Source organism: Pterocles gutturalis, unplaced genomic scaffold (assembly GCF_000699245.1).
Source record: "Pterocles gutturalis isolate BGI_N339 unplaced genomic scaffold, ASM69924v1 scaffold1277, whole genome shotgun sequence".
NCBI classification, from domain to species: domain Eukaryota; kingdom Metazoa; phylum Chordata; class Aves; order Pterocliformes; family Pteroclidae; genus Pterocles; species Pterocles gutturalis.
The window spans coordinates 813-25,042 of record NW_010109827.1 but is presented as its reverse complement, the minus strand read 5'-3'; the positions used below and the strand labels follow the sequence as shown (position 1 = coordinate 25,042).

Below are 24,230 nucleotides of genomic sequence, written 5' to 3'. Positions count from 1 at the left end.
TCCCCTTCGCGCCCTCTCCCCGTTTTCTCCTCATCTCCTGTAGGTGCGGGACCCCTTTGTTAAGGCCAAAGTGAAAAATCCTAAACAATTTCGCAAGGAGCTGCTGCTGACTTTATTTTTGGGGTACCTTTCAGATCTGCAGAAGCAAGAGGAGCGCGGAGAGCTGCTGCAGCCACTGATCTTCGTCCTGCTGGTGCTGTGCTCTGTCCTGCTGTACTTCAAGGTGTCTCTCATGGACCCGGGTTTTGTTAAGTCTGAAGAGGAGATGAAGGTATATCATTTAACGAGTGGAAGAAAACAGTGGGGCTATAAAATGTATAGGCTTTTTTTTTTTTTCCTTCCTCTTATTCTGCTAGATAAGAATAATCTGAAACACTTTCCGTTGCACTTGGCATAAAGGAAACACACACAGACCACTGGAGATCAGGGCGGACAGTCTCTGATGCATATTCTGTAACAGCAATAGGGTTCACGGACTGTAAGCGTGTCTTTTACACCCTACTCCTGTTGTAAGTACACAGTGCCACTTGAGTGTAAGTCCTCTCTTGCATTAGAGGCTGCAGTACCCTATGGAATGTATACGTGACCTGTTTTAAGTAGTATAAGTGCAAAAAAACCTGAATTGAATGGCAAATTTGGAGGAAAGTGCTCTCTGCAGCTCTGTTTATCGAACTGTCTATAGATTTGTTGTCCTCTCAAAGGACAGATACACAAACAAGTTACAGTGAGATAAATAGAGATGCAAAGTTTATTTAACTGAGAGGTAGTCTGCTCCAGGTTCACTGCCCTACAGATTGTGTAGGACAAAAGCATTATCAATTTCCATCATCCAGCATTAATGGAAATGTTGGCTGGGTTATGGGAGTGAAGTCTGACCTTGTTTATTCTTGTCCCGTAGTGTTGGGATCAATATGCTATCTTTCTGCCTCTGTGCAAACTTTCTTTTGATGGGTACAGCAGCCTGTTCTCTCTCAATGTCCCTTAACTGTCTGCAGGGGAATTTCGTGACAGAGTATTTATATAGCAGCTTCTGTAGGAATTCTAAGGAATTATTTTGACTTTCCTAGTGATAGAGATAGCCAGCACTGTGTAGTTGCTAAGTGAAAGGATCCAGACAGCTCAGTCGTGCCAAGTGGGCTAATAGCTGCCGTACTTCAGACAGCGGCACACAAAACCTCCTTAGTTACTCCCTTTTCCTTTTTTTTTGCAGGCAGGTAAGAGTGAAGAACAAAACATGGTGACACCCCAAGTTCCAAGCAACGTTAAGATGCGGCATTGTGGTTACTGCATGGTGAAGGTAGGCATTCATAACGAACTAGAAGAGAATGGGATGGCTGATTTGCAGGCATACATTTTTTGGCAACATCTTTGGTCAGCTGCTGTTGCTGGTGTTTTTCTGCTTTGCCATTGCTGCTCACTGCTCAAGGGTTTGGAGGAATGGCAGATCCAATTAATTCTGTCACAGGGTCACCTGAAAAACTCCCAGAAAAAAGTAACTTGCATATTGAATTCAGATACAGTCCTGAATTGAAAAGTGATCCAAACATATTGTGTAGCTAAAGATGTAGTAGTGATGGACACTGGCATGTATGCTAGTTTTTCAACGTTGAAATGAGTCCCTGCTGGCTCACAGAAACAAGGATCTTCTTTTACCATGGGAAGACTCTATTCTAAATTCTTACTGCCATGTCAAGCAGACCTTACAGTATTTTCAAAGAAGTTATTTTGAAGGTCCCTTCCTAGAGTCAGAAAAACAGTTGAGCATGACATACAAGAACTGCTGGTAGCCATGAGCACATCTGGAGGCCTAAAAACAACAAAACATTAGCCTGAGTTGTAAAAGATAGCATGAAGGAAAAACTAGAGCAATTAAATGAGCTCTTAAAACAGTTTGCCTAAAGCCTAGAAATTCCTGTTTTCAGAGTGATCCTTATCAGCTTAATGAAGGAAGACGATTTTGCCCAATGTTCTCTTCTGGTGAACAGGGAATTGAACAGCAGTGCGCTATTGCTACTGTGTGTTTGGCTTTTTTGTTTTGCAGCAACCAATGCGAGCTAAGCACTGCCAGCTGTGCCGACACTGCGTACGACGCTACGACCATCACTGTCCCTGGATTGAGAACTGCGTAGGAGAGAAGAATCACCCCCTTTTCATAGTCTACTTGAGCGCACAGCTTGTAGTTCTGCTGTGGGGAGGTCACGTTGCTTGGTAAGGCCTGGAGGCGGCACTTGGATCTCTGAGATCACTAAAGGTTTTGGTTCTAGAGCACCACTGCAGGGATTGTGTAGAACATAGCAGTGACTGAATTTACTTCGGATTGCCTTTGTATCTTCACCCTCTTTTGCATCCTGGAGATCAGCTCTTCTGAGCCCCTTAATAGTTGAGCAGAATCTGATAATTTAGGTTTCATTGCTCATCTTTGTTTTAAGCTTAAATTAACAGAATTAGCAGCAGTACAAAAGCCAATTAATTTTGTTTCAGTTGCTGTAATGTGATCTTTACTTACAAATCAAAGTACTGGAAACTCCTGCAGGGTTTCAGCTGTACACCTGTTCAAGAGAGGAGTTAACTGAAGATGACTGTCTGTCTCAGCTGTCAGGGGAACCAGCATCTTTTAAACTTCTTAGATGCTAAGTCACTACTGCTGTAGCCTCTTATGAGTTTATAGTATATTAACTCTCTGTAGTATGTGATTATCAGAAGGTCACTATTTTTGAATCAAACTTAAGTGTGCCATCACGTTTGCGTGGCTTCTGTAACTAGTTTTTACATCTTTAACCATGAATTTATTTATCTTTTAATTGAAAGGTCAGGCCTCTACTTTGAACAGTCCTGGGACTGGCTGCAGCACAACATTTTCCTCCTCCTGTCCTTCCTCCTGATAGCCACATTCACCATTGTTGTCCTGCTGCTGCTTATTTCACAACTCTATCTGATCTCCTGCAACACCACCACCTGGGAATTCATGTCACATCATCGCATCTCCTACCTGAAACACTCTGAGTTGGAGAATCCCTTTGACCAAGGGGTGGTCCTCAATCTCTGGAGATTCTTCTGTTCGTGCCACCTCACTGCATGGGAGAAAATCTATTTTCACAGAAACAATGAGCCTGTCTAGTCACAGCAGTAGCTACCTGGCAGAGCACCAGCACAGCTGTAGGTTGTTGGGTGAAGCTTTGCTAATGCAATTGCTGCTGTTTCCTTGCACAGAAAGTACATCATGAACTATGCAACCTGTTCCACAACCCGTTCATCCTGCAAATTACATTTCAAGATAGTCAGGGTTATTTTTTATATACGAACAACACTGTTAAAGTCGAGACACTGGTTCTGGGAAGGCCAGCAGGGCTGATTTCTGGAGCGAGCAAAGGTATCTCTGTAGATATACTTCCTTCTGCTAACTGCATCCACATCTCTCCAGGAGAGATGCAAGAGTAGTGTCAGCATCAATGTTCGCTTCTCTTCCCCAAAGTTTCCCTCTATTTTTGCTGCTATGGAAAAGCAGCTCTTACGGCCAAAATCAATATAATTCCTGTGGCTTTTCTTCAACGTAGTTCTCCCTGTGAGAACCGTAGTGCCTTTTGTCAGTAGTGTTGGGTACATAATAGAAATATTTGAGTAAATATTTGTACAGTTAAAAGTAAATTTCATTTTGACCACATGCCTCAACTTTATGCTTTTCACAAAGATTTGAGGCTTAATAGTGTTAATGTGCATGAGAAACAGCTGTAAGGCACCAAATTCAGCTTATGAGATAATTAGCCTGTACTTTGTGTTGCCCTGACTAGCTTCCTAACAGCTTTTTCTTTAAGTTGATGGTGCTGTGAACAATTAACAGACTGTTGAATGAAGTCAGCAAAGAATGATACCATCCACTTTTGTCTGGACAGAAAAGTAATACTTGCCTACTGAATTATTTCTGCAGATAACTTCATGCTCAGGCCTTGACTGCAGCTTGTGGGGAGGGAACCAGTAGCAGAGGTGGGTGCTTCTTCCCTAGGTCAAGTAACACTGTTGGTAATACTACTACCTCCACCTACTAGTAAAATTTTAATAAAAGAATACAAAGTTTCAATGCAAGAGGAAAGCTTCTAGGTCCTGTTTGTTTCACTGAGATGAGGGCGTGCAGATGGCTTTCTGGGATAGCAGCAAGTTTACTTCTTTTCCATTGTAATATAAGGGTCATACTCCAAGCTTCCGTGAGGAACTACAAGGAAATTTGGGATGACCAATTTCAGCTTTAAAAGCAGAAAAGGCTGTGGTGTGAATTTTAGTCCTGAGCCTTTTCTGTTAAAAAAAAACCCCAACAAACCAAAAAACCAGCACCACAACAGAACCTTAGTTAAAATTATTTTGTGCCTTAATGGCCTGGGCTCAGGAATGATTAACACCAGCTCAAGAGCACATCTGGCAGGCTGGTAGGATGCACTCAGGGTTTAAAGTTGATAAGCCCTCATGAAAGAATGGGGTAGTCACTAATACAGCACAATAGTCCCAAATCAATTTAAAAACAGGAGAAAGATCCCTTTTCTGACCAAATCCAGAATTTGTAATCTGTGTCTAGTCTGGTTCAGGGTAGAAACTCCTATCAGAGGGATATCAGGTCGCTAAGAATTGTTTTCATAGTATACCATCCTGAAAGGATGCTGCAGGTTGGTTTTGTCAGTGTGGTGTCTGCTAAAGTATGGCTCATCTGCCACACTTTTCTGGTTCTTCAGGTATCAGTCAAATAAAAGTTTGTCAGCAGGTACTACAGCTCAAAACACACAGTTTTGCTCTGTTTTGGAATTCTTTTTTAAATGCACTAGGATGGTAATGTATGGTCTTTTTACTTTACTATAAACTATAAATTAAAAGATCAAATAAGCCTTTTATGGTTCTTTATGCCTCTCTCTCTGAACCCAAGTTTTAGGTTTCACCTGTGCTAACAATCCTCTCTGCTACTTACAGAGGCTTTGACCTTAAGAAAAGTCACAAAACACACTGTAGGAGCCAACAGCAAGCCAACCGTTACTGTTCAAACAAGGGTGAGGAAAATGTGTATCCTGCTTTAAGTGGCCCGTTACACTACAAGGCAGAGCAGGAGGTTGAAAGGATATTTGTACACTTGAATTTTCAGGAAGAGTTATACTTGGCTCTGAAAATAGGAAATCTAGGTTCAGTGTGAATTATTGCTGTTGTGCACAAACATAGCTCTTACCTCTCTGAATTCTGAAGCACTTAGACCAGCCTTGATTTAATACTGACGACTCACTAGCTGTGGCGGAACCTTATCTCCAGGTACGGCACAATTGCATTAGTTCAACTTCTGTCTACCTCTGTTAAAGACAAACTGAAAGGTTAATAGCTGTGCATCCCTATTTGTCATCAGTGTGATGCTTCATTTCTAAATACCTTTCCTTTTTTTTTTGCCCAACAAGCTAACGTATGAATTTAAGAGAAGAAAATTTATCTTAACAAGTATAATTACAAGTTATGTTACCAGGCAAATGAAATCACCTTTAACTTATTTTCCAGTATTAAGACTGCTGTTATTTAGCTACCCCAAAAAAAAGATACAGGACATACACACTGATAAAATCTGTGGAGAGACAACTTGACTGCAATAATTTGTATGTGACAGCTGATGACACCATGCAATATGTACACAGACAACTCGAGTGAGAAGGAAGGAAGGAAGAAAATATTACTATTGACATTTACAGAGAAAAACGTTCCCACCTGTTGTGCAGAATATGGTTAGCCTTGATCTGAAACATTCAGCTACACCAAGGAGAGGAAAAGCTGACATTTCATTATAAGAAAAGATATCTTTATTTATAAGATGTGCAAAGCTGTAGGTTTTTTAATATAATTAAAAACAATAGCTAAGATTTGGCATCCTCAAAGAAATAGAAAGGTACTCCTTAAGATACATCACGTGGATCATTATCAAACCCAAACACGATTATCTTGGTTGCGTTAAAATCCATTCCTTCTCTGGCATACATAATTATGAGTGGGAATACATATAAAATCATTATGAAGAGGGAACACTACATATCTTTTCTAGAAAATAGGTGAGAATTGGCCATTCCCCCTGCTACTCTGCAACTTGAAAAAGCCACGCTACTTAGGCTTTTTGCAGAGTAACCTGGGTTGCAGATATGATTTGATTTCATTAAGTCCAGCTTAAATTTCCATCTATAATGGCAACAGAAGACACATCCAGTCAAACATTAATTACTCCTTAAAGATAATTCACATTCAGTATCCCTCCAACAAATGAGGCTGAAAAAAACACAGCAGGTTAACTCAGCTTGCAGGGCACTTTCTTCCTGGGCTCAGCAGCACTACCAGTTCTCTGAACTCTGTTGATTTTCCATTGCCCATGCCAAGTCCTCTCTACGCTCTCTCAAGGTGGTAACAATCTGTTCATGCTTATTAGAGCACAGGAATCAAACCTCTAAAAGGTGTCTGGAGACAAAGTCAAAGTCCTTGAAGACAGCCTGCTCCTTTCGGGTTAGGAGAGCAACCTCCTCTGGAGGAGTAAGGATTGGCTTTTGTGATGTAAACTCTTCATCAAAGTTGCTAATGTCGGTGGGATCTCTTAAAGTGGGCACAAAAGGGGGCTTCAGAGTCCTGGCAAACAAGGCATCCCAATCAATCTCCTGTAAGAGAACAAAGTGAACAGGCCAAACTGAGAAATAACATTATTTATTAAATATGAAAGTAGGAGGAAGGATTGCAGCCTCCCTTCCAGATCATTTGCAACATGTCTGACTTCTACTAATTAAAAAAAAAAGGAAAAAAAAAAAACCCAAAAACCAGAGAGAGAGAGAATTGAAAAAAGGCCCCAAACAAACAGCATAGTCATTGCAGGCCAGAGATTCCAGAGATTCCATACGGTCTAAAGCTGTTCTGAAGAACACCAAGAAACAAAGCTGCAGCTCAGACTGTATTTTGGAGGGACAAAACCGAAGTGCAGCTCTGGCCAGGTGGATCTGTGGGCTTCCCAGCAATTTATGCTGACATCCAAGTTCTTCTCTTACTCCAATGCAAAGCCAAGCCAGGGGCTGTAAGGTTAATAACTTCTGGCAGAGGGGTAATGACAAGGAGGAATGGTAACACCTTTGCGCAGGACAGACATACACCCTTGGCCCAAAGCAAATGCGTCTTTAACCTATATTTCTCTTCGGATTCATGGATATTCTGCAGATGCCATCAAACAGACTGACTGGAAATCACTGTCATGACTAGACAGCATCTTTCACTGCTGCAGTTTGATTTTAAAAGGGGTGTTTGTTGATGGCTCCAAAGGTAGGTATATTTGTACACAGAACAGCACAACCAGAAATAACAAACTGGCTCTGGAAGCTTACGGATCCCAGAAAACACACTTGGTGGATGTAATTTCAAACACTGAAACACATATTCCTGAATACAGCAATGAGGTGCAACAGAAGGTACTGCTAAGATCTCACTGATAACTAATGGAAATATGCCTCAGTACCAACATAAAGCAAATTACACTTGGCTCAAACACAAGAGATGAGGAGGAGGGATAAACTGAGTTCCCACCTTGAAGAAGGCCTGGATTTTAATCTCTTCTGCATCTCTTTCCCCTGCTCCCAGTCTACGCTCTGGACACTTCCGAAGAAGCTGCAGGAAATACCAGTTCAAAATTAAACAACCAGAAAAAAGATGGACAGAAATAATGTTCCAGGGAGAAAAACAAAAAAAAAAGGAGATGGACTGACCCCTCAATATCTTCTCATTCTCACTTTGCAGCAAGTTTATAATCTGCTAGTAATAGCTCAGACCTAGTTCCTTGTAAACAACTTGCCAGCATCAATAAGATAACCGCTGTGAACTGCACAAAGCATCTTATCTTGATTGTGCACCTGTGACTACTGGGTCACAATCAAAAACTGAATCAGGCCATCTCCACGGAATGACTCACATTCCTGCCCCTGAATCAACACTTCTCCATTTCAGACGTAGCAGCAACAGACCTCAGCAAGAAGCCTGCTTAGTCGTCCTTAGGCAGAAGGATAGCATTTAAAGAGAAGGAAAGGAAAAAGATGTGTAAATTCTAAATGTTTCCTTAGTCTGTGTAGGCAGCTCCAGAGTACATGCACAAATGCTGTCTGCTCCTAATAGAGTCCCTCGGGATGTGCTTACACAGTAAATGCAAATTCCTCAGGCTCCCCAAGACCCATCAAGCCCGTTACCTTACGGATTATAGAGAGTGCCTCAGATGAAAGGAACCGTGGATACCGGACTTCATCATTAACAATACTGTCAAAGACTTCTTCCTCATCATCTCCAGGGAATGGTGACTGCAATTGTGACATTTTATTATTTATAATTTTATATTTTATAATGTTATAGCACCCATTCCTCACTATTAAATAGGGATGGGAAGAGCAGGGAGTTCTGTGGATTAACTAGTGTTTGGCCAGCACTATGAATGAGAAAAATGTAATTTAAGTACTAATAAACAGTTGGCTACATTCAACAAAATTTTATCTCAGGTGGTCGGCTACTACTCTCCCCCAAGACTGCTTAGTGAGATCCTCTTAGAGCAAGGTGGCCTTACCTCTCCAACAAGCATCTCATAAATGAGTACACCCAGTCCCCACCAGTCTACTGCCCGCGTGTACGAGATGTCCGTCAGGACTTCTGGAGCCAGAAATTCAGGGGTGCCGCAGAAGGTGTTTGTGCGGTCTCCAAAACCTATTCCTGTAGGAAAAGAACACTTTTGTAAAATCCAGCACACATTAATAAATGGATCACATGCAGCCTCACCATCTGAAAGCCGTAGTTTATCACTTCATAATCTAACGTTGTTAACTGGGCAAGGGTTCTCATCAGTGCTTGTAAATGTCAATAAGGAACTATGAAACCTGAAGCCCCTAACAACTCCAAATAAGAAATATTCAGACAATGCTTAAATAAACAGCGAAACCAAGGAAACTTCCTGGAGATTCCATTGTTCATTTAGTTAAGTATGTGTTTTGTAGTATCCGATATTCTGGCTCCTTTGAACAAACAAGTGCACTGTAAACTCTTTCTTAAGTTACCTGCAGATTAAAGGACGAAGGACTCTTTACAAGTTCGGCATGGCCAGACAGGTGAGGGTTGTTTCATTGTTTCGTTTGTTCGGGTTTTTTAATTTTGTTTTTGGTGGGTTTTGTTTTATTCTTAAGATGGGGTTGAACACAAGTTACACACAATGACCTCAGTACCTGTATTATGATCACATTCCTAAAGCCCAGATCCTAAACAGCTTCACCAAAGTCACTCACCTTCCTTACACAATCCAAAATCTGCAATCTTCACAAATCCTTCAGCATCTAAAAGGAGATTATCCAATTTCAGGTCCCTGTAGCCAAAGGAGAGGAAAGGAAATGGTGGATGAAGTCTGAGGCTTGCCATCCAACATCTTTTTTTGCAAGAGGCAGAAGACAGATGTTAACAAAGAGAATAAAATCTAAATTGAGTAAAGTCTACATTTGGTTTAAGTAATGTATTATTTGGAAGAATTTCCTTAATTTATTGATATTTTCCTCTTAATGAAAGGCTCACAAAGCAGCTTGAAGCTGGGTGGGGCTTATTCATCTGGGAAAGAGCATTCCACAACAGCATGACAAATTACTTGACTATTACAGTAAAAAAGAAAGCAGTGACTTACAGGTGCCCCCCAGAATGTATTGACATGTCACAGAGGATTAATCACCTGCAACACATCAGATTAATAGCTTCTAGATTACCTTCTTTACTGTAAGCACGATGAACATGGTGATAGCAACAGGCGATGGGGAAAACAAAGACAGACAGAAAGATTAGAAACTCCAGCAAGATAGCGAGCTCCAGACATATAGCTACAGGAAAAATAAACTTTCAAGTTGCTGGACTGTCTTGTGCTTGATTCTTTGCTGCATTACCTATACACAATTTTCTTCTCATGTAAGAACTGGAGCCCCAAGACTACGCAGGCTGTATAAAACCTGAAAGACAAATAGTTATCAGAAAATATATATGAGAATCCAGTTAAAAATTTATAGCGCCCGGAAACTAGGCTAATTCTAACTCACCGTGCCATAGGCTCCGGAAAGACATCTTCATGTATGCGCATCATAAGATCACCACCCGGAGTATATTCCATCACAAAACAAGCATGATGAGGTGTCTGGAAACATGCAAACATGTTCACAAGGAATGGATGATCAGAAGAATTGACCACTTCAAATATTCGCTTCTCACAGTTCAAGCTGCCAGGAATCAAAGAACAAAAACGTCCATGTTAAAACTTGGCAGAAAAACCTGTTTTGAGAAAGACAAGTTGAAGAAGAAAATCTTTACATCTTAAGCTAGAGAAATAAAAAGCGAGGGCTAATATAATATTTATCTTACATACCTCCAAACCTTGAGTTTTAGAGTGTTCTTCAGGTGTTATTCCACCAGAAGCTAGAACGCAACGCTGTTTTAAGTCTCCTTATTCCTGACTTTAGTTACCCAAGCCCTCAGGTCGCATTTAACCTTAATAGTACCATGACAGTACACATCATACTAACATTTGATTACAGGTGTGTTAATGCAGCCTCTGGCAATAGTACCATCTCTAAACAAAGCTCACCTATCAATTTCATCTCTCCTAATAATATCTTTTTTCTTCAAGGCTTTGATAGCATACAGCTTCCCAGTTGCCCTGTATTGGGCCAGCAGTACCTGAAAGACAACAGAAAAGCTGTACTTCAAACAAATCTGTTGTTTCCTTATCGGATTACTTTGAATCCCATTGCTACAAACTATTTCCATCCACTCCAGACAGTCATTTCATGATAATGAAAGGAATGCTAACGGTGTGCTTTACGAAATGACTTAGCACTCCCAGGACAGTTTTCTCCAGGTTTTGAAGCCACAAATCTTCAGGAGTTTTGACTGTTAACAACAGTCATCAGCTGCTGGTGTGGATGGGCTGGGTTTGTTTTGTATATCTGCATTGCAAGAAATCTCTTCTGTACTGCAACGTTTCTATTGTGACTCCCAGGCAGAGGCACATCTTCACAACCACAGTCCTACTTCTCTCCTACACAAAGTGTACACTTCTGTATTACCTTCCCAAAGTGGCCACGTCCCAACATAGCGATGCAGTGAAAATCCTCAAGCTGAACTGTCCTTTTTCTGTAGACAAACAAAGAAGAATTGCTGAGATAATACCCAAAAGATGCATAAACAGATAACACCGGAGTGTGTATTTGTAGTAGGGGAAGAAGCTCTGTATAGCAAAAGGGAAAGCAAACAGCTGTGTCAACTACTGCTTGCTTAAGCTGAAATCCTGAAAACTTAGGCTTGCTGCTGCTGTTCTGCCAATGAAGAAAGGAGCAGGTAACCATAAGGTGAGGAAACTGCTCCCAGTAGCAGCAGTCTGACTTCCATCTGTACTGGCAACAGGAGCAACAATTCTGATTCTCCAAGGCTTGCTCTCTCTGTTACTTCCCGTAACAGATTAGTTCACCTCCACCCCCATCCTTGGGGTAGTAAAATCCAATTTCGCCTACACCCCTTTCAGCAGGCTCAACAGCAATTGTGTTAATCAGACATGAAAATGTCTATCAAGTGCTAGCAGGACAACAGTACAAGGAGAAGTTCTCAAACTAGAATTGGAAATTAAACACAGTGAGACAACAGACACAAGATGTTACTGGAAAAGACGTAGCTGAATAAAGAGATGCTATAGAACATTATGTCAGCCACAAGGTGTTACCAAGGAAACTCAGGCTGCAGAATTGCTTGGAAATAATTTAAAAAAATAAAACAACCCACACCCTAAACAATTTAGTCCAGGATCATCTTTAAAAGGCAGCAGACACTCCATGTTCCCTGAGTAAGTGAAATGAAGGGATAAGTATCCACCCATGAAGGACTCAACTCTCTCCTCAGCCTTCTCAGACAGAAGCTAGGTAGGTACCTGACTGTATCCTAACTACATGGTTTTGAAGATGGGACCCCTCAGACATGATGATGAAATTATGAACATAATTATACGATTTGAACTGCAAGATCAGCTTAGATAGATTTTGCTATTTCTGCTTTTTCGGTCAGTATTTGTTCAACGATAGTAATTTTTTATTACTTATCCTGATTTTGGTATATTTACTGCTGTGTATTTTTGTTACATACAAATTGTATATATATAACTGCCATAGACTATAAACAACTTACTGTTTTATGCCTCCCTACATAAGGAAAGACAGTGTATCTTGCATGTCAATAGAAACAGAACTCGAGGGATGCCAAAGGTGTTTCTGAAATGCATATTTAGACATGTCTGCATTTTAAGTAACGCTACACCATAAAACTTCAACACGAGGAAGCACTCAAAGACAGTTAAGTGACTTTACCTCCTACTGAAGTCATGTATTACATTGCAGTGTACAGTCTATCCACAGGCTGAGCACTGGGCTTAATAAGCAGACAAGGCACAGCAGACCTTCGGACAAGTAAAGTTCAGAGCAGACTTTTCATGGTATTGTCTATACTCAGCACTAAGAGTCTGCTGCTGAGAAACCAAAGTATAACGGGAGCGGAATTTTAGACTGCATGCTCAAAAATTGTACCCCAGTGCCTCTTTAATCTGTGACCCAAGACAGATGCTGTCCATAGTTACCTTGGAGATGCCGGGTTTGGAAATTCTGTTTTAGCAGAGCTGCAAGACTTCTCAACATGCAGCCTCTTCAGACACTAGGAACAGAAAGAAGATTACAGTGTGTCATCCTCTGGAATCACCAAGTCAGACCTGAACACCCACATCCAATTTTTCTCCTCTGTCATGATCCAGCGTAACCACAGACAAATTCTTGCAGTTGGTCATCGCCTCTGCTTGGAGGGAAGCAGCGTGAAAACAGATTGTCTATGGTCACACAGAACTATTCCCATGTACAATATTTCTTTGATGGAGTCAAACCCTTTAAAATAAATCCTTAAAAGTCTAGGATAAAACGCTTCCTGTCTAGAAAAAAGGCACATCATGTCCCAAAAAGAGTCACAATTATCAAAGACTAGTTTCTTCTATCAGCAAAGCCAAATGAGAAAGGGTAACGTGTTAGAAACCAGTCATTAACCATCATACTACTCAAAACAATTTTCCTGCTCCTTCTTGTCAGAAAAGTAGAGCTTTTCTTGGTTTTGCCCAGTTTCTTTATGAAAAATAACTTCATCTGGTCCTAAAAGCCTGCCAATCCTCCTTCTCTGCCTTCTCTGTGCAGTCATCTGTTCTGTACTCTTGCCCTGAACTCCCAATGCTGACCTACCTCCCACGTTGCTTCTCCAAGAGCAATTTACAATTTAAAAAGAAAGAAAGAAACAAAAGGAAGGAAAAAGGAAAAGGAAAAAAATTTAAAAATGAAACAATTGTTAAAAAGAAAAAAGAAAAAAAGAGACGCAACACTTCCACGAAGACTCCATACCAATATAGCTCCCTGCATTCTGAAACCCTGGAGATCAGACAGCTAATGAGGAGTCACCTGTCTAAAGTATAGTAAATTTCTCCAGTAATAAGGAAATAAGAACCACCAGGCCTTCAAAGAATACCAACCAACAAGAAAAGTCTCCCTATTAGCCCAGATTATTACCGGAGAATCCGCAGGAGATGGTGTTGATTCTTTGGAGTTGGCCATCAGAAGAAGGCGTGGAGGCTTTGGTGGTGCTTCATCAGCAAATGTAAACTTAGACACAGGAAAGCCACTGCATTTGTAAGACAAAATTGAAGGAGCTTGCCTTAGGGCAGAACATTGGACACAGTCACCTTTGTATCACCTCTGCTCTATAAGCAAAGTTTAGTTCAGTCCAGCAGACAACAGGACTCCCTGATTCACACCCCAAGTCTGTGAAGTATCAACAAGACATATGCTCAACTAAATGAATGAGAAGACAATGAGCTATTAATTTGGTGATGGTTAGACTCACATTCCAATGCTAGCTCTCTGATGCTATAAAATTAATGAAATCTTGCTGTGCAGAAATAAGTCACTATGATCAAGAATCTAAAGGAAGTCTTGATTTTAATAGCAACACAGTAGTTGATTTTTTTTCATTTCTAGGTCTTGTGAATAAGTGGGAATAGTCTCTTTTGGAGAATGACTAATTCCCTAAAAATCAATGCCAACAATTTTTAAAAACTGGGTTTTAAATTTTATTTTAAAGCATATTTAAAAGCTTAACTATGTAGCATCTGAGTGCTACATTATGCTAGTGGTTGGGGTACATGAAACCTCATGAAAGAGGAGTGTCTTTTTACCACAACAATCGCATTGTGACCTTGTGTAGGGTTCAGTTACTGTACTATTGGTGAAGACATTTAATGAGTGGAATTTTATTTCCTTTACAGCGCAAAAACAGTACATATTTTTGTGTATATAAAGTAACTTTTGAAAATCTGCTTTGTTTTGGTTTTTTTATTCTGTTGTTTTGGGGTTTTTTTGTGTCACAGCATTTGCCTATCATGACTTTTCTGCCCACAGATCTTACTGCAGAGGAAAAGAAAGCTGCTGAAGCTCCCCTGGCCCTGGAACACACGGCTTGTTAGGACAGCAATTCTGGAAATCGGTCCAACTGTTAACAATAAATCAGAGCTAGCCACAGCATATTGAACACCCCACTAAAACCACATCATGTCAGGCAGCATTGCCTTTTCTTAAAATCTTGAATTAAGTTTCACAGATACATTTTTCTCATCAGTATCTTCCTCCACCTTAGTAAGATGCTACAGAATTTTCAGATCTATCCTACACCCAATCCAGAGTGTCATCCAGCAACGCTCAGAATATGGCTTACCTACTCAGTTTGGACATTGAATCAACAGGACTTTGCAGGGGAACTGGAGAGAAGTCTGTCTGACTGGGATCATGAAGTGGGGGACTCAGGGTGCTTATGGAGCTACACGGAGGGAGGAAACTCATCATCAGGCGACCCCAAGCAGCAACATTTATGTTCATTTGAGGAGCTCGGAGAAATTCCTTCCCTGGAGGAGTCAGAGTCAAAACACCAGTGAGATTACAATGTACAAATTACAATCTCATGTACTGTTTAATTATTGTTTTTGTCCAAACACCTGTGGGTTACTCAAAAAGGTAGCCCACCCTAGGGAGAATGGGCTTTTTTCAGGGGAACAAAGTTTAATAATGATGATGAAACAGATCTACTATTTAATCTAAGTTCAGCTCCATATAATACCACAACAATCCTCAAGTAGAAATTGCATAAAACATTAAAAACATATTTTAAGTCAGGTTTACTTCTATTTCAACACTGCATTTTAATTGTGCAGCCAGTTAACAGAAAGTTTCTGAAAATGTCTTAAAAATAGTAAAACATTTGGGATGTTTTCATTATTTTGACTATTTCCTGAAGAATATAAATACAAAATCTCATTTATCCTCACTGCCAGGAGTTCTCAGTATGTAAAGGCTTACCTTACTCAGCTTCACAAGAAAGAATTTGCAGACAAAAAAGAAAGTATGCAAGTTATTCCAGTCCCTAAACTATTAATCTGAGATGCCAGCTCTACAGACTTGACAATCAGTAGCCCGTTCATGCTACAGTCTTCTATAATTCAGAATTTTCCAGAAAACTTTCCAATATCTGTTCATCAGTAACAGCATTGCTGGTTAAATGAGTACAGTTTGAGTCATGGATCTTCCTAAGAAGTCTGTTAAATAACTAGTAATTATATCTTCCTAACAATGTTAATTGTGAATAGAAACACCACAACAATATCATCTTACACACCACACTGCAGCCAGGCTGCCTGCGCTTTTTGTGACTGAACATGCTTTTCCATTCTAATAAAGCCCACGTACTTACACACAGTAATTAGCAACCATTTTAATGTCTCACAAATTTAATAGGATAGGGGTGCGTGCCAGCCTGCTCGTGCAAACCCCTGACCTCACCTACACACCCTAGATAGTAAGAAGTCAGTTCTCCAGCAGCTTACCTTTCTGCTTGGGGAAAATGCGTTTCTGTCGCTGCAGTTTTGGCTTTCTCTCAATGACAGGATTACAGAACATCACCTGCCAGAGAAGCAAAGGGGATTTGTCAAGATTCTTCATTTACACTGTGAACACAAACTTTCGCACATGCCTGCTCTCTCATCAAACTGTTAATTCATATCTGTTTGGCAAACTGGGAGTCACTCCCATAGACTCCAGACTGCGTTATTCTAGCTTCACCTTCTAAACATCTGTTACTTCAACTGTGGTTTCAGATGTTGGAGTTTTCTGCTCCTTGAAATGCAAAAAAAACCCCAGAATTAAGACTAATTCATACCCCAAACAAAATTAATCTAATTTGTAAATCCATGCATAAAGAACACAGCCATTTGTATGGTAAAAAGAGTAGCAGTCCATAGCACAGAAGTAAAAACCAGAAAAAACCCAAAAACAACTGCCACAAAACAAAACCACAAAAAACAAGAATGGGGGGGAGGAGGCAAATTTTTGTACATGAGGTCGAGATCCTGCTTTTGGAGAGATAACCACAGGAACTTTTATCACAACACAAAGGAGAAAGTACTGTGGCTTTTAAGGGATTATCTGGATGATCTCTTCATTGATGGTACTTCAAACTATTATTAGCCTCAGAAAGATGATAAAATAAGCATACCCGGAGGAAATTTGGATCTTGGATCCTACAGTCTCTGTGATTCAATTCTGACCATTAAGCTGTATGTTTAATTAAAGTGTCGCTGATGATTCATAATGAAAGCAAATAAAAACCAACAGATTTCACAGCACACGCATATATAATTACAGTGGAGCAGCTGAAGAGTCACTCCGGGCTATGGCATGTGTACATCTGTTATATCATGTTGTTCCTTATTCTTATATGTGATATTGATGCAAAAGGATTTCAGGTGTCATTCTACCCTTCTAGATTATTGCTCCTTCCATTCCTTGTATCCTGGGTTGAACAACTGCTTTCAGGGCAGGCACCCTAGACAGACAGAGCTCTCTGAAAAAGAAACAAAGCTGACATTTATACCTCTGCAAAAAGCATTCCTTGGGGTTCAAGTGAGAGGCACATCCCATGACGTTCGTTATCAAGGAAATCATCCAAGCGTAAAAACTTCACTGCACATAGTTCTCTCCAGTCTCTCCAATAAATTGCAATTTCTAGCTCACGAGACTGGTGGGATGGGTGAGTGGTGGGGGAGAAAAAAAAAAAAAGAAGAGTTACATAGTGCCCCATGCTCTGGAAACGGCACACACATGCTGTTGTGAAAAATCAGATAACTAAAGAGTATGCATAAGAAATTTCTTTTAATCCTTCTGTTCCCTGCTTTCTCTGATGTTTTCAGATCTTCCTAGCTAAAGACCCTATTGGAGATGGCTCTCCTGGCTCCCCATTTCAAGAATCCCTGTGAGAGCCATTTTGCTGGTAAGATGAAATAAAACTGCTCAGATAAAGAGAGAAGGACAACAGATGCTGTACAGGCTGAATCTCTGCCAGAGATACACTGCCTTCAGGGGAAGAGTAAGATAACTGGCACACAAAAGGACACGGGGACAGCAGCAACACAGAGTTGAATCAAGTGGAATGGCAGCTAGATGAGCAAATCAGGCAAGGTGAAATGGAAAAACAGATACAACACAGAATCTGGGGCAGACTTACCCGGTCCAGCTCAATGACAAAGTTCTGGTCCCATGCCTGGTTATTAACTGGTCCCCAGTTTGTTTGGCCAACCACTTTATTGTCCACTTTGAGCACAGCAAGGACCTCATCTGGATAAAGGAGAAAACAGAGATTACAATCTTCTACCAAAGTAAATCTCTTACGCTGAAGGCAAATATCCCAATCAAACGTAATTTCCAGGAGAGTACTAAGAGTATTAGGTATAATGCAATTCATTCTCTCTCTTAGTTTTGCAGAAACCAGGTGTCTTATAATTACACTCGTACCAGGCTACCCTAGTACCTTGATGAGAAGCCCCCGTGCTCCCATATGCTACTCACAATTCACCAAGGAACCCCATACTCACTACATGGCTCTTCATTCCGCAGGTACTTCCCTGCCACACTACGGCCAACTCGTGTTCGGGAAAGAGACCTCAAATCACTTGGGCTGCCACCGATGGGAGAAGAACTAGTCATTCGGGAACGTCCTGGAACATTTTCCAATAGATCCTGACACCCCATCAGTCTCACTTCCAATGTTCCTGAGGAAATGTAGGAGAGAAAAGACATTATTAGGTAAAAGAGTAAGTGATTCTAGTCAGCCTGTCCTCACAGGGGTCCAAGAATTTCTCAGATTCATGATTTCTTGGTTAATAGCTCAAATCAACCCCAGATTAATAGACTGCAAATCCATATGGTCAGAAAGCTCTGGCTGGTCTAGAAGAAATAAGTCCAGTTCCTAAAAAAAAACAAAAACAAATGTCTGTATAACAAGAGGCATTACAACAATGAGAAGAAATACAACTCATTTTTCCTTCTGTCCTCCTCACAACAACATGCCATGCAGGATTTATGTACCTGTAAGGGCTGTAGGTTTGATGACTGAAGTGGGTTGGATCCTGCCATGCTGAGCTCCCAGAGAGGAGGTATTTACTAGTTCCTGCTTGATGAGTGCTCTTTTTGGGTGATCAGGAGGAAGCTCAGTAAGCTGATGTTCCAAGGACAAGCGCAGCAAGTCAATCTTCTGAGAGGACTCTTGCAAACGACCCTGAGCCTAGAACAGAAAACACCAAGAAATTTTCAGTGTACACCCCCAGTCCAGATACTATTAATCCTTTATGAACCACTAGAGCAAACTTCAAAAAAAGACCAGATATCATCTTACTAATAAAGGAACAAGATGAAATATTTTCCCACAAATCCTGACCACCCCATCAGTGTCACTTCTGATGTTTCTGAAAAATTTCACCAAAGCATGTAACATTATCCCTAGAAGGGAAAGTGATCCCAATCAGACTGTCTTCACAGAGAGACTGGAACTTCCCAAACTTATAACGCTTGGTTAACTGTGCTCTTTCATGTTAAATCACTGATATTGAGGCATGAAACTGCCCTCTCAAGAAGGCCTGAATAAGCGCTTACCTCAGCCAAAAACTTGCGATCCTGCACTCGACTACCTCCTAGGATCTTTAGCACATTTTTTGCCCCCTCAGCTACAGCAGCTTCAATGCACAGGTGATGTCTCAGCTCCTCAATACGCAGCTCCAAAGCACTGATGGTGGTCCCCATCCTCACTGGCCATTTGGGAGATAAAAATATGGTGAGGATGAAAATTGACTGAGTATTCTGGATTTTGGTGCTTTGGCCTCATCAGTTACTTAAAACACCTTACCTGCTGAATCCACTGTATCCTCCATCCCTCCTGCTGACTGAGATACTTTCACAATGTGCATACGGATTATTTCAATCTTTGTCTTGCTGTCTTGAAGCATTTGCTGAGCTGTAGCCAGCAGCTTCCGCTCCTGACAAAAAGAAAGAATAAGCAGAGAGATTACCATGCTCATTAAAAATGGATTACGACGGTGTGTTCATACATGAGGATGAGGTGGCACCTGCAAGAAGGGTCATACATGATGCTGAAATGGCATAAATAAGTACTTATGTAAAGGAGACGTTGCGGAGGATCAAGGACGTTGAGATCACAGTCTCCTTTTGTGGAGGGAAAGGACAGGTCAAGGACACATCCAGTTAACACCAAACCTTGCAGTCACTGAGACTTGTGGTTCACTGGTTAACTGTGCTTACAGATTTTGGTGAGCGGAGTTTTTGAAAACAAAATATCACAACCCTCTACATTGCTGGTCTTACTGAATTACTTCATCATAAGCTTGATTTTTTTTTTTTTTACTATTCTTTGACTTTTAAATACAATTATGCCAAACTCAAAAATTGGGATGAGTATGAAACCAGACCCCTGAAAATTTCTCTCACATAAAGAGATACCACATGCTGTGCTCTATCCTAAACAACCCAGTCATACTAAAACATCACACCAAGTCAGCGTACAATACCGGTGCTTTTTAAACCTTTCCTCAAGTCAGTGACTGAGTGTACCTCTTATACCACCCTCACCACCTTCCCAGGTTTGTAACAGTTTTTTTAGAGATAGCACTTCCATCACGCCACCTCCTACGAGAGACTTTTCTCTGGCTCAAATCTGCCTCTAATCCAGAGTCACTATGAGCACTGAGGTTAGATGCACTGACACCTCTGTGCTGGCAGTCAGACAGCTAAGTTAAGCATCTATAAGTTAAGCATCTAGATTGAAGAAGTAATTTACTGTCTGTAGGGAGAAGTAGGTCCCTCCAAAGAGCCATTCATCTGTTTGAGAATGATAACACAAGCTCTTCTGTAGGTACCTAGCACTTTCCACTGAGACTACAGAAGGATTTACATGTCTCAGTTAAAATAACATGATTCCAAACTCCATCATTAATCAATAATAAGCAACATTAAAGAGCAGAAGCACAATCAGCATCTGCCATGTAAAAACTGCCAAAAGGATCAAAGCTGCCAGACTATGCCCATCTGTACGGTCTAATAACTCCCTTCTAACAGGGATCACCACCAGATGCTTCAGAAAAAGGCAAAGGCAACAACAACACGGGCCAAGGTGGAATAAACCACACTTTCAGAAAAGCCTTTTCCTGACATCCAGTAATCATAGGTTGCCTTAAACTCTTGACAAATGAAATATGCACCATCCAATTCCTTGTTGATTCCTCATAAACTCCTGAACTCTGTAACATGCAAGTCTAACGTCTAATGGGAATATTGGTTGTCCTGTGCTGCCTGTTACATGACATGCTGTCACTATGCTGAGCACCAAAATGCAGAGCTAGGATTTAGTCAAGCAAGTTTTGCAAAATAATTTCTTTCACACATCAATTACCAGAGAGAGTTTGTGTATGGACTTTAAATAAAAATTTTGGTCCAGGAATACATTTTCCCAAATAGTTGTTTATTCCTGCTTACCTTGGATGTTGAATACATTTGGATCATATTCTCAGCTCCTTGTTTCACTTTCATTTCAACATGCAGCTGCTTTTTCAGAGCTTCAATCTTCCTTGCCATGGGGTCCGGGTTTCTCTCCCAGAGACAAGGATCTGGAGATACAGATCCATCTGTACAAACAATACAATCAATACCGTTAGTCACCTCTTCTTGTACTGTTTCACTGGGTTACAGATGGGTGACTCTATAAAAGGTTAGGCTATAAAATAAGGTACAAATAGGTCTTGTCTACAAAACTGACAGCAAAACACTGTTTCAAATGAAGCTCTAGCTCCTATCTGTAAATATTTCTTAGTTTATCAATGAACCATCCTAACAAGCACTCTTCCAAATTTTACGCATTCATCCTGTAAGATACTTGGCTGTTCAACTGCCCAGAAACTCTATTCAAATCTCTTCAACTCCACCTACAGCGTGCTTCTGAGTTTTGTCCATGCCCACCACTCTCAGATGGTCTTCTCCCTACACTGATCTCTCTTGTTGCCTCCTTTCACCTTTATTGCCCCATAATACTGCACAGATCGCCTCATCAGCTAAATACCAACAGGAGAAACTCCCACTACTTGTGAGCCCCCAACAGAAAAATGTTTAAATTCAATATATGTAAATAATCAAGCACTGTAACTCAATTTTCCTGTCAATCATGACTCAGGACCTACCTGTCTTACTCTCCTCTTTTTCTGTTATTACAATCCTTGCATTAAGTTCCTGAAGTTCCCAATGTAGTTGCTCCAGTTTTTGGTTGGAAGATTTCAGTACATGCTCTATATGAACAAGATTCTTTCTATCTGTTGTCGCTTTGCGCAGGTTTTCTGCTCCCTCTTTAATCTTCAGTTCTTTCTGTATAGCACGGCGAAGTAGTTCCTTCTCACCCTCCAGTTTTTGCTGGAAGCTTGGATCCATTAAGTTCACACCATTGCCAAGCTGCAAGAGACAGCTGCCCTGCAATCAAGTAGTGTTGGGCAAGGAGATTTCAGAGATAACACAGTTCAACCATTTTTATGATATAGCAATACCCTTATAAGATTCCACTCTTTCATTTCATTTAGAAACTGGTTCACACAAACTCTGAAGCCAACCTTTTCACCAAATTTTCAAGAAGACCAGACCTATATTTAAATTCCAGAGGATAGAACACAGTTTTGATCTTAACATGCTTTAATTTTGTTTTAAACCATAACAGAGAAAAACTTTCATCTTACTTGTCTCATTGTTATTTAATGTCTACACACATCTTTGCTCTCCAAGTATCAAAGCCCAGACAATACTTGCCCTTGTTCTGAGCAACATTAACTTTCACTAGTATGATGGAGTAGATACAGATTTTTATTTTAATAAAAATGTCTTCATGCCGATTGTTCAGACACACCTCAACTAATCTGCTAGAGCTTTACAGGAATGGCACAAGCAGGCACTAACCCTCAGCTGCTACCCCTGAAGAAGAAAAATGTAAAACCTACAGCTGTTTCCACAAACGAGAAAGCAAAAAAGTAAATTTAACCTTCTGCCATATCTGAGAAGATAAGCAGACTGTTGTCTCAATCTCTATTCTGCCTGAGATTTACAGGCAGTAAGCCCGCTTTTAACATTGATTATTTTGAGTTGCATTAGTAGCATTCAAGCTTATTTGGGGCTTTGTTTTACATCATTTTCACGACTACTTGTTCTAGTGCTATAAACCTCATCAAGACCTCTGGACAGAGGTGCTCTCTTTAAGGACTCCGGACATACACAGTCCAGGCAGTAGCAGCACAGGTACATCTCACTGATCTAATAAGCACTGAACTCAGACTGGAGCTGTGAAAGCTTTACCCATGAGGACGCTGCCTAACACTGCAACAAACAGATCTGAGCAAGATGTTGTGCTTTTCAACAGGAAGAGTGGCTTTAAGGCATTCAGACCAATTAATATATCAATAACCTAACGTTAACGACTCATCATACTCCCTGTTTAAATGCAAAAGAAAGGGTTGCACAGTCAAGCTCCACTACACTAACCGACTTAATGTCACACAGCACATCAGTGACTAAAGACAGAACTCAGGAAACCCAACTCACTTTCACAGTCTTTAATCAGTTGACCACATTTCCAACAATAAACCACACTGGGTTTGTGTTACTCGTGTACATTACTGCACTTCAGGAGTGTGCTGTGCAGCCAAAGCCTATGCCACTCACACAGAAAAAATTATTTAATCATATTAGTATGTTTTGCCACACACCTCAAAGACACCTCAAGCAAACATCCCTGATCAGTTTTTGCTACAATTTCAGTCTAACAGCAAAATAATTCAAGAAGAAGGAAAAAAATTAATTTTAAAGTTGGCCTAAAAACAAGCTGGGTCTGCAACAAATACACAATAGCCAAAATAGGAGTTGTTCAGATTGGTAACAAAACAAAAAGGTTCAGATTAACATCCTGATTCCAGGAAGTTCTCGCCCAATTAGTAAAGCCAGGAACTAAGCCAGAGCTTTGAAAAACATCCAAAGTTTTGTGAGGAAGAACTTGAATCATGGAGTTCCTGAGTCACAGGCAACCTTTACCAGCTGCAAATTGGAAAATCAGAAAGCTCTTTATCCAGTCTGTAGCAAATAACTAAAAGGAGTTTGTTAGTTGCAGTTCTAATTTAAATAATTAGAAAAAGCATACAGATTTATTTTCTATCCAAACTATGCAAATGGCTGTAAGCAATCCACCCCCTGGATCCGCCCAGAGCAATGGAATGAGTAGTGGTGGAAGAGTGACACTGATAAAGGGTGCTGAATATAGGGACATGGGTATTGATTCAGAGAACAAGTATAGTCTGGGCAGTCCTCAGGTCCATTTTCCTCCACATCACTGACAAAAGCTAGTCTGAATATCAGTTAATGCACCACACTAATTTCATTAATATATATTTAGAATGTAAGCGTGGCATGCTTTACTGGATCTTTCTTCCCCTCTATGCATCAGTATACCATAACACTGACATTGTTTGCACCAGGAAGATAAAATATTCTGTTACTGAGGAGGATGGAAAAGCTGAATCTGCATTTGGGTTGATCCATTTTGCATTCCGACTCAGGAATTTTGGTGGGGTGCTGCGATCAGCCCGTGCTGTAGCTGTTCTTGGGTTCCCTGGGAAGGTCAGTCCTTCCGGGTACATCTCCAACATGTTACAGAGAAATACCCAAGCTAGCTTAAATTAGCTTGCTTTTGGTACTTGTAGGGAGGCT

General features: G+C 40.6%; 2 protein-coding genes across 2 annotated transcripts; one reads left to right on the top strand and one right to left on the bottom strand.

Annotated features, from left to right (window-relative positions):
* Positions 1-93: 93 nt before the first annotated feature.
* ZDHHC12 (zinc finger, DHHC-type containing 12) lies at positions 94-3,180 on the top strand (the record flags this gene model as incomplete). Its single annotated transcript, XM_010073082.1, is given in 5 exon segments — positions 94-99; positions 101-271; positions 1,211-1,297; positions 2,042-2,208; positions 2,809-3,180. Coding segments are annotated over 5 exon segments (741 nt in total), but the record flags the coding sequence as incomplete, so codon positions are not given.
* Positions 3,181-6,261: 3,081 nt separating this feature from the next.
* Positions 6,262-21,917, bottom strand: LOC104459548 (serine/threonine-protein kinase N2-like). Its single transcript, XM_010073083.1, has 21 exons — positions 21,674-21,917; positions 20,976-21,124; positions 19,333-19,462; positions 19,083-19,234; positions 18,519-18,714; positions 18,026-18,202; positions 17,659-17,768; positions 17,029-17,172; positions 15,983-16,058; positions 14,821-15,007; positions 13,620-13,731; positions 12,656-12,729; positions 11,103-11,193; positions 10,622-10,713; positions 10,080-10,256; positions 9,930-9,992; positions 9,291-9,367; positions 8,582-8,724; positions 8,214-8,321; positions 7,561-7,641; positions 6,262-6,650 (listed from the first exon to the last, which is right to left on the bottom strand). The coding sequence occupies exons 1-21, from the start codon at positions 21,915-21,917 to the stop codon at positions 6,438-6,440; spliced, it is 2,796 nt and encodes a 931-aa protein (XP_010071385.1). The 3' UTR covers positions 6,262-6,437.
* Between the last annotated feature and the right edge of the window lie 2,313 nt (positions 21,918-24,230).

What these genes read in the sequence shown, in the direction of transcription:
- LOC104459548 (XM_010073083.1), bottom strand. Translation starts at nt 21,917, where the DNA reads ATGGATCCAAGCTTCCAGCAAAAACTGGAGGGTGAGAAGGAACTACTT. An exon ending in CAAACCTACAGCCCTTACAG is followed by an intron (nt 18,203 to 18,518) that starts GTACATAAATCC and finishes ACATTTCCTCAG; the next exon opens with GAACATTGGAAGTGAGACTG. An exon ending in TTGTCATTGAGCTGGACCGG is followed by an intron (nt 17,173 to 17,658) that starts GTAAGTCTGCCC and finishes CCATCCCACCAG; the next exon opens with TCTCGTGAGCTAGAAATTGC.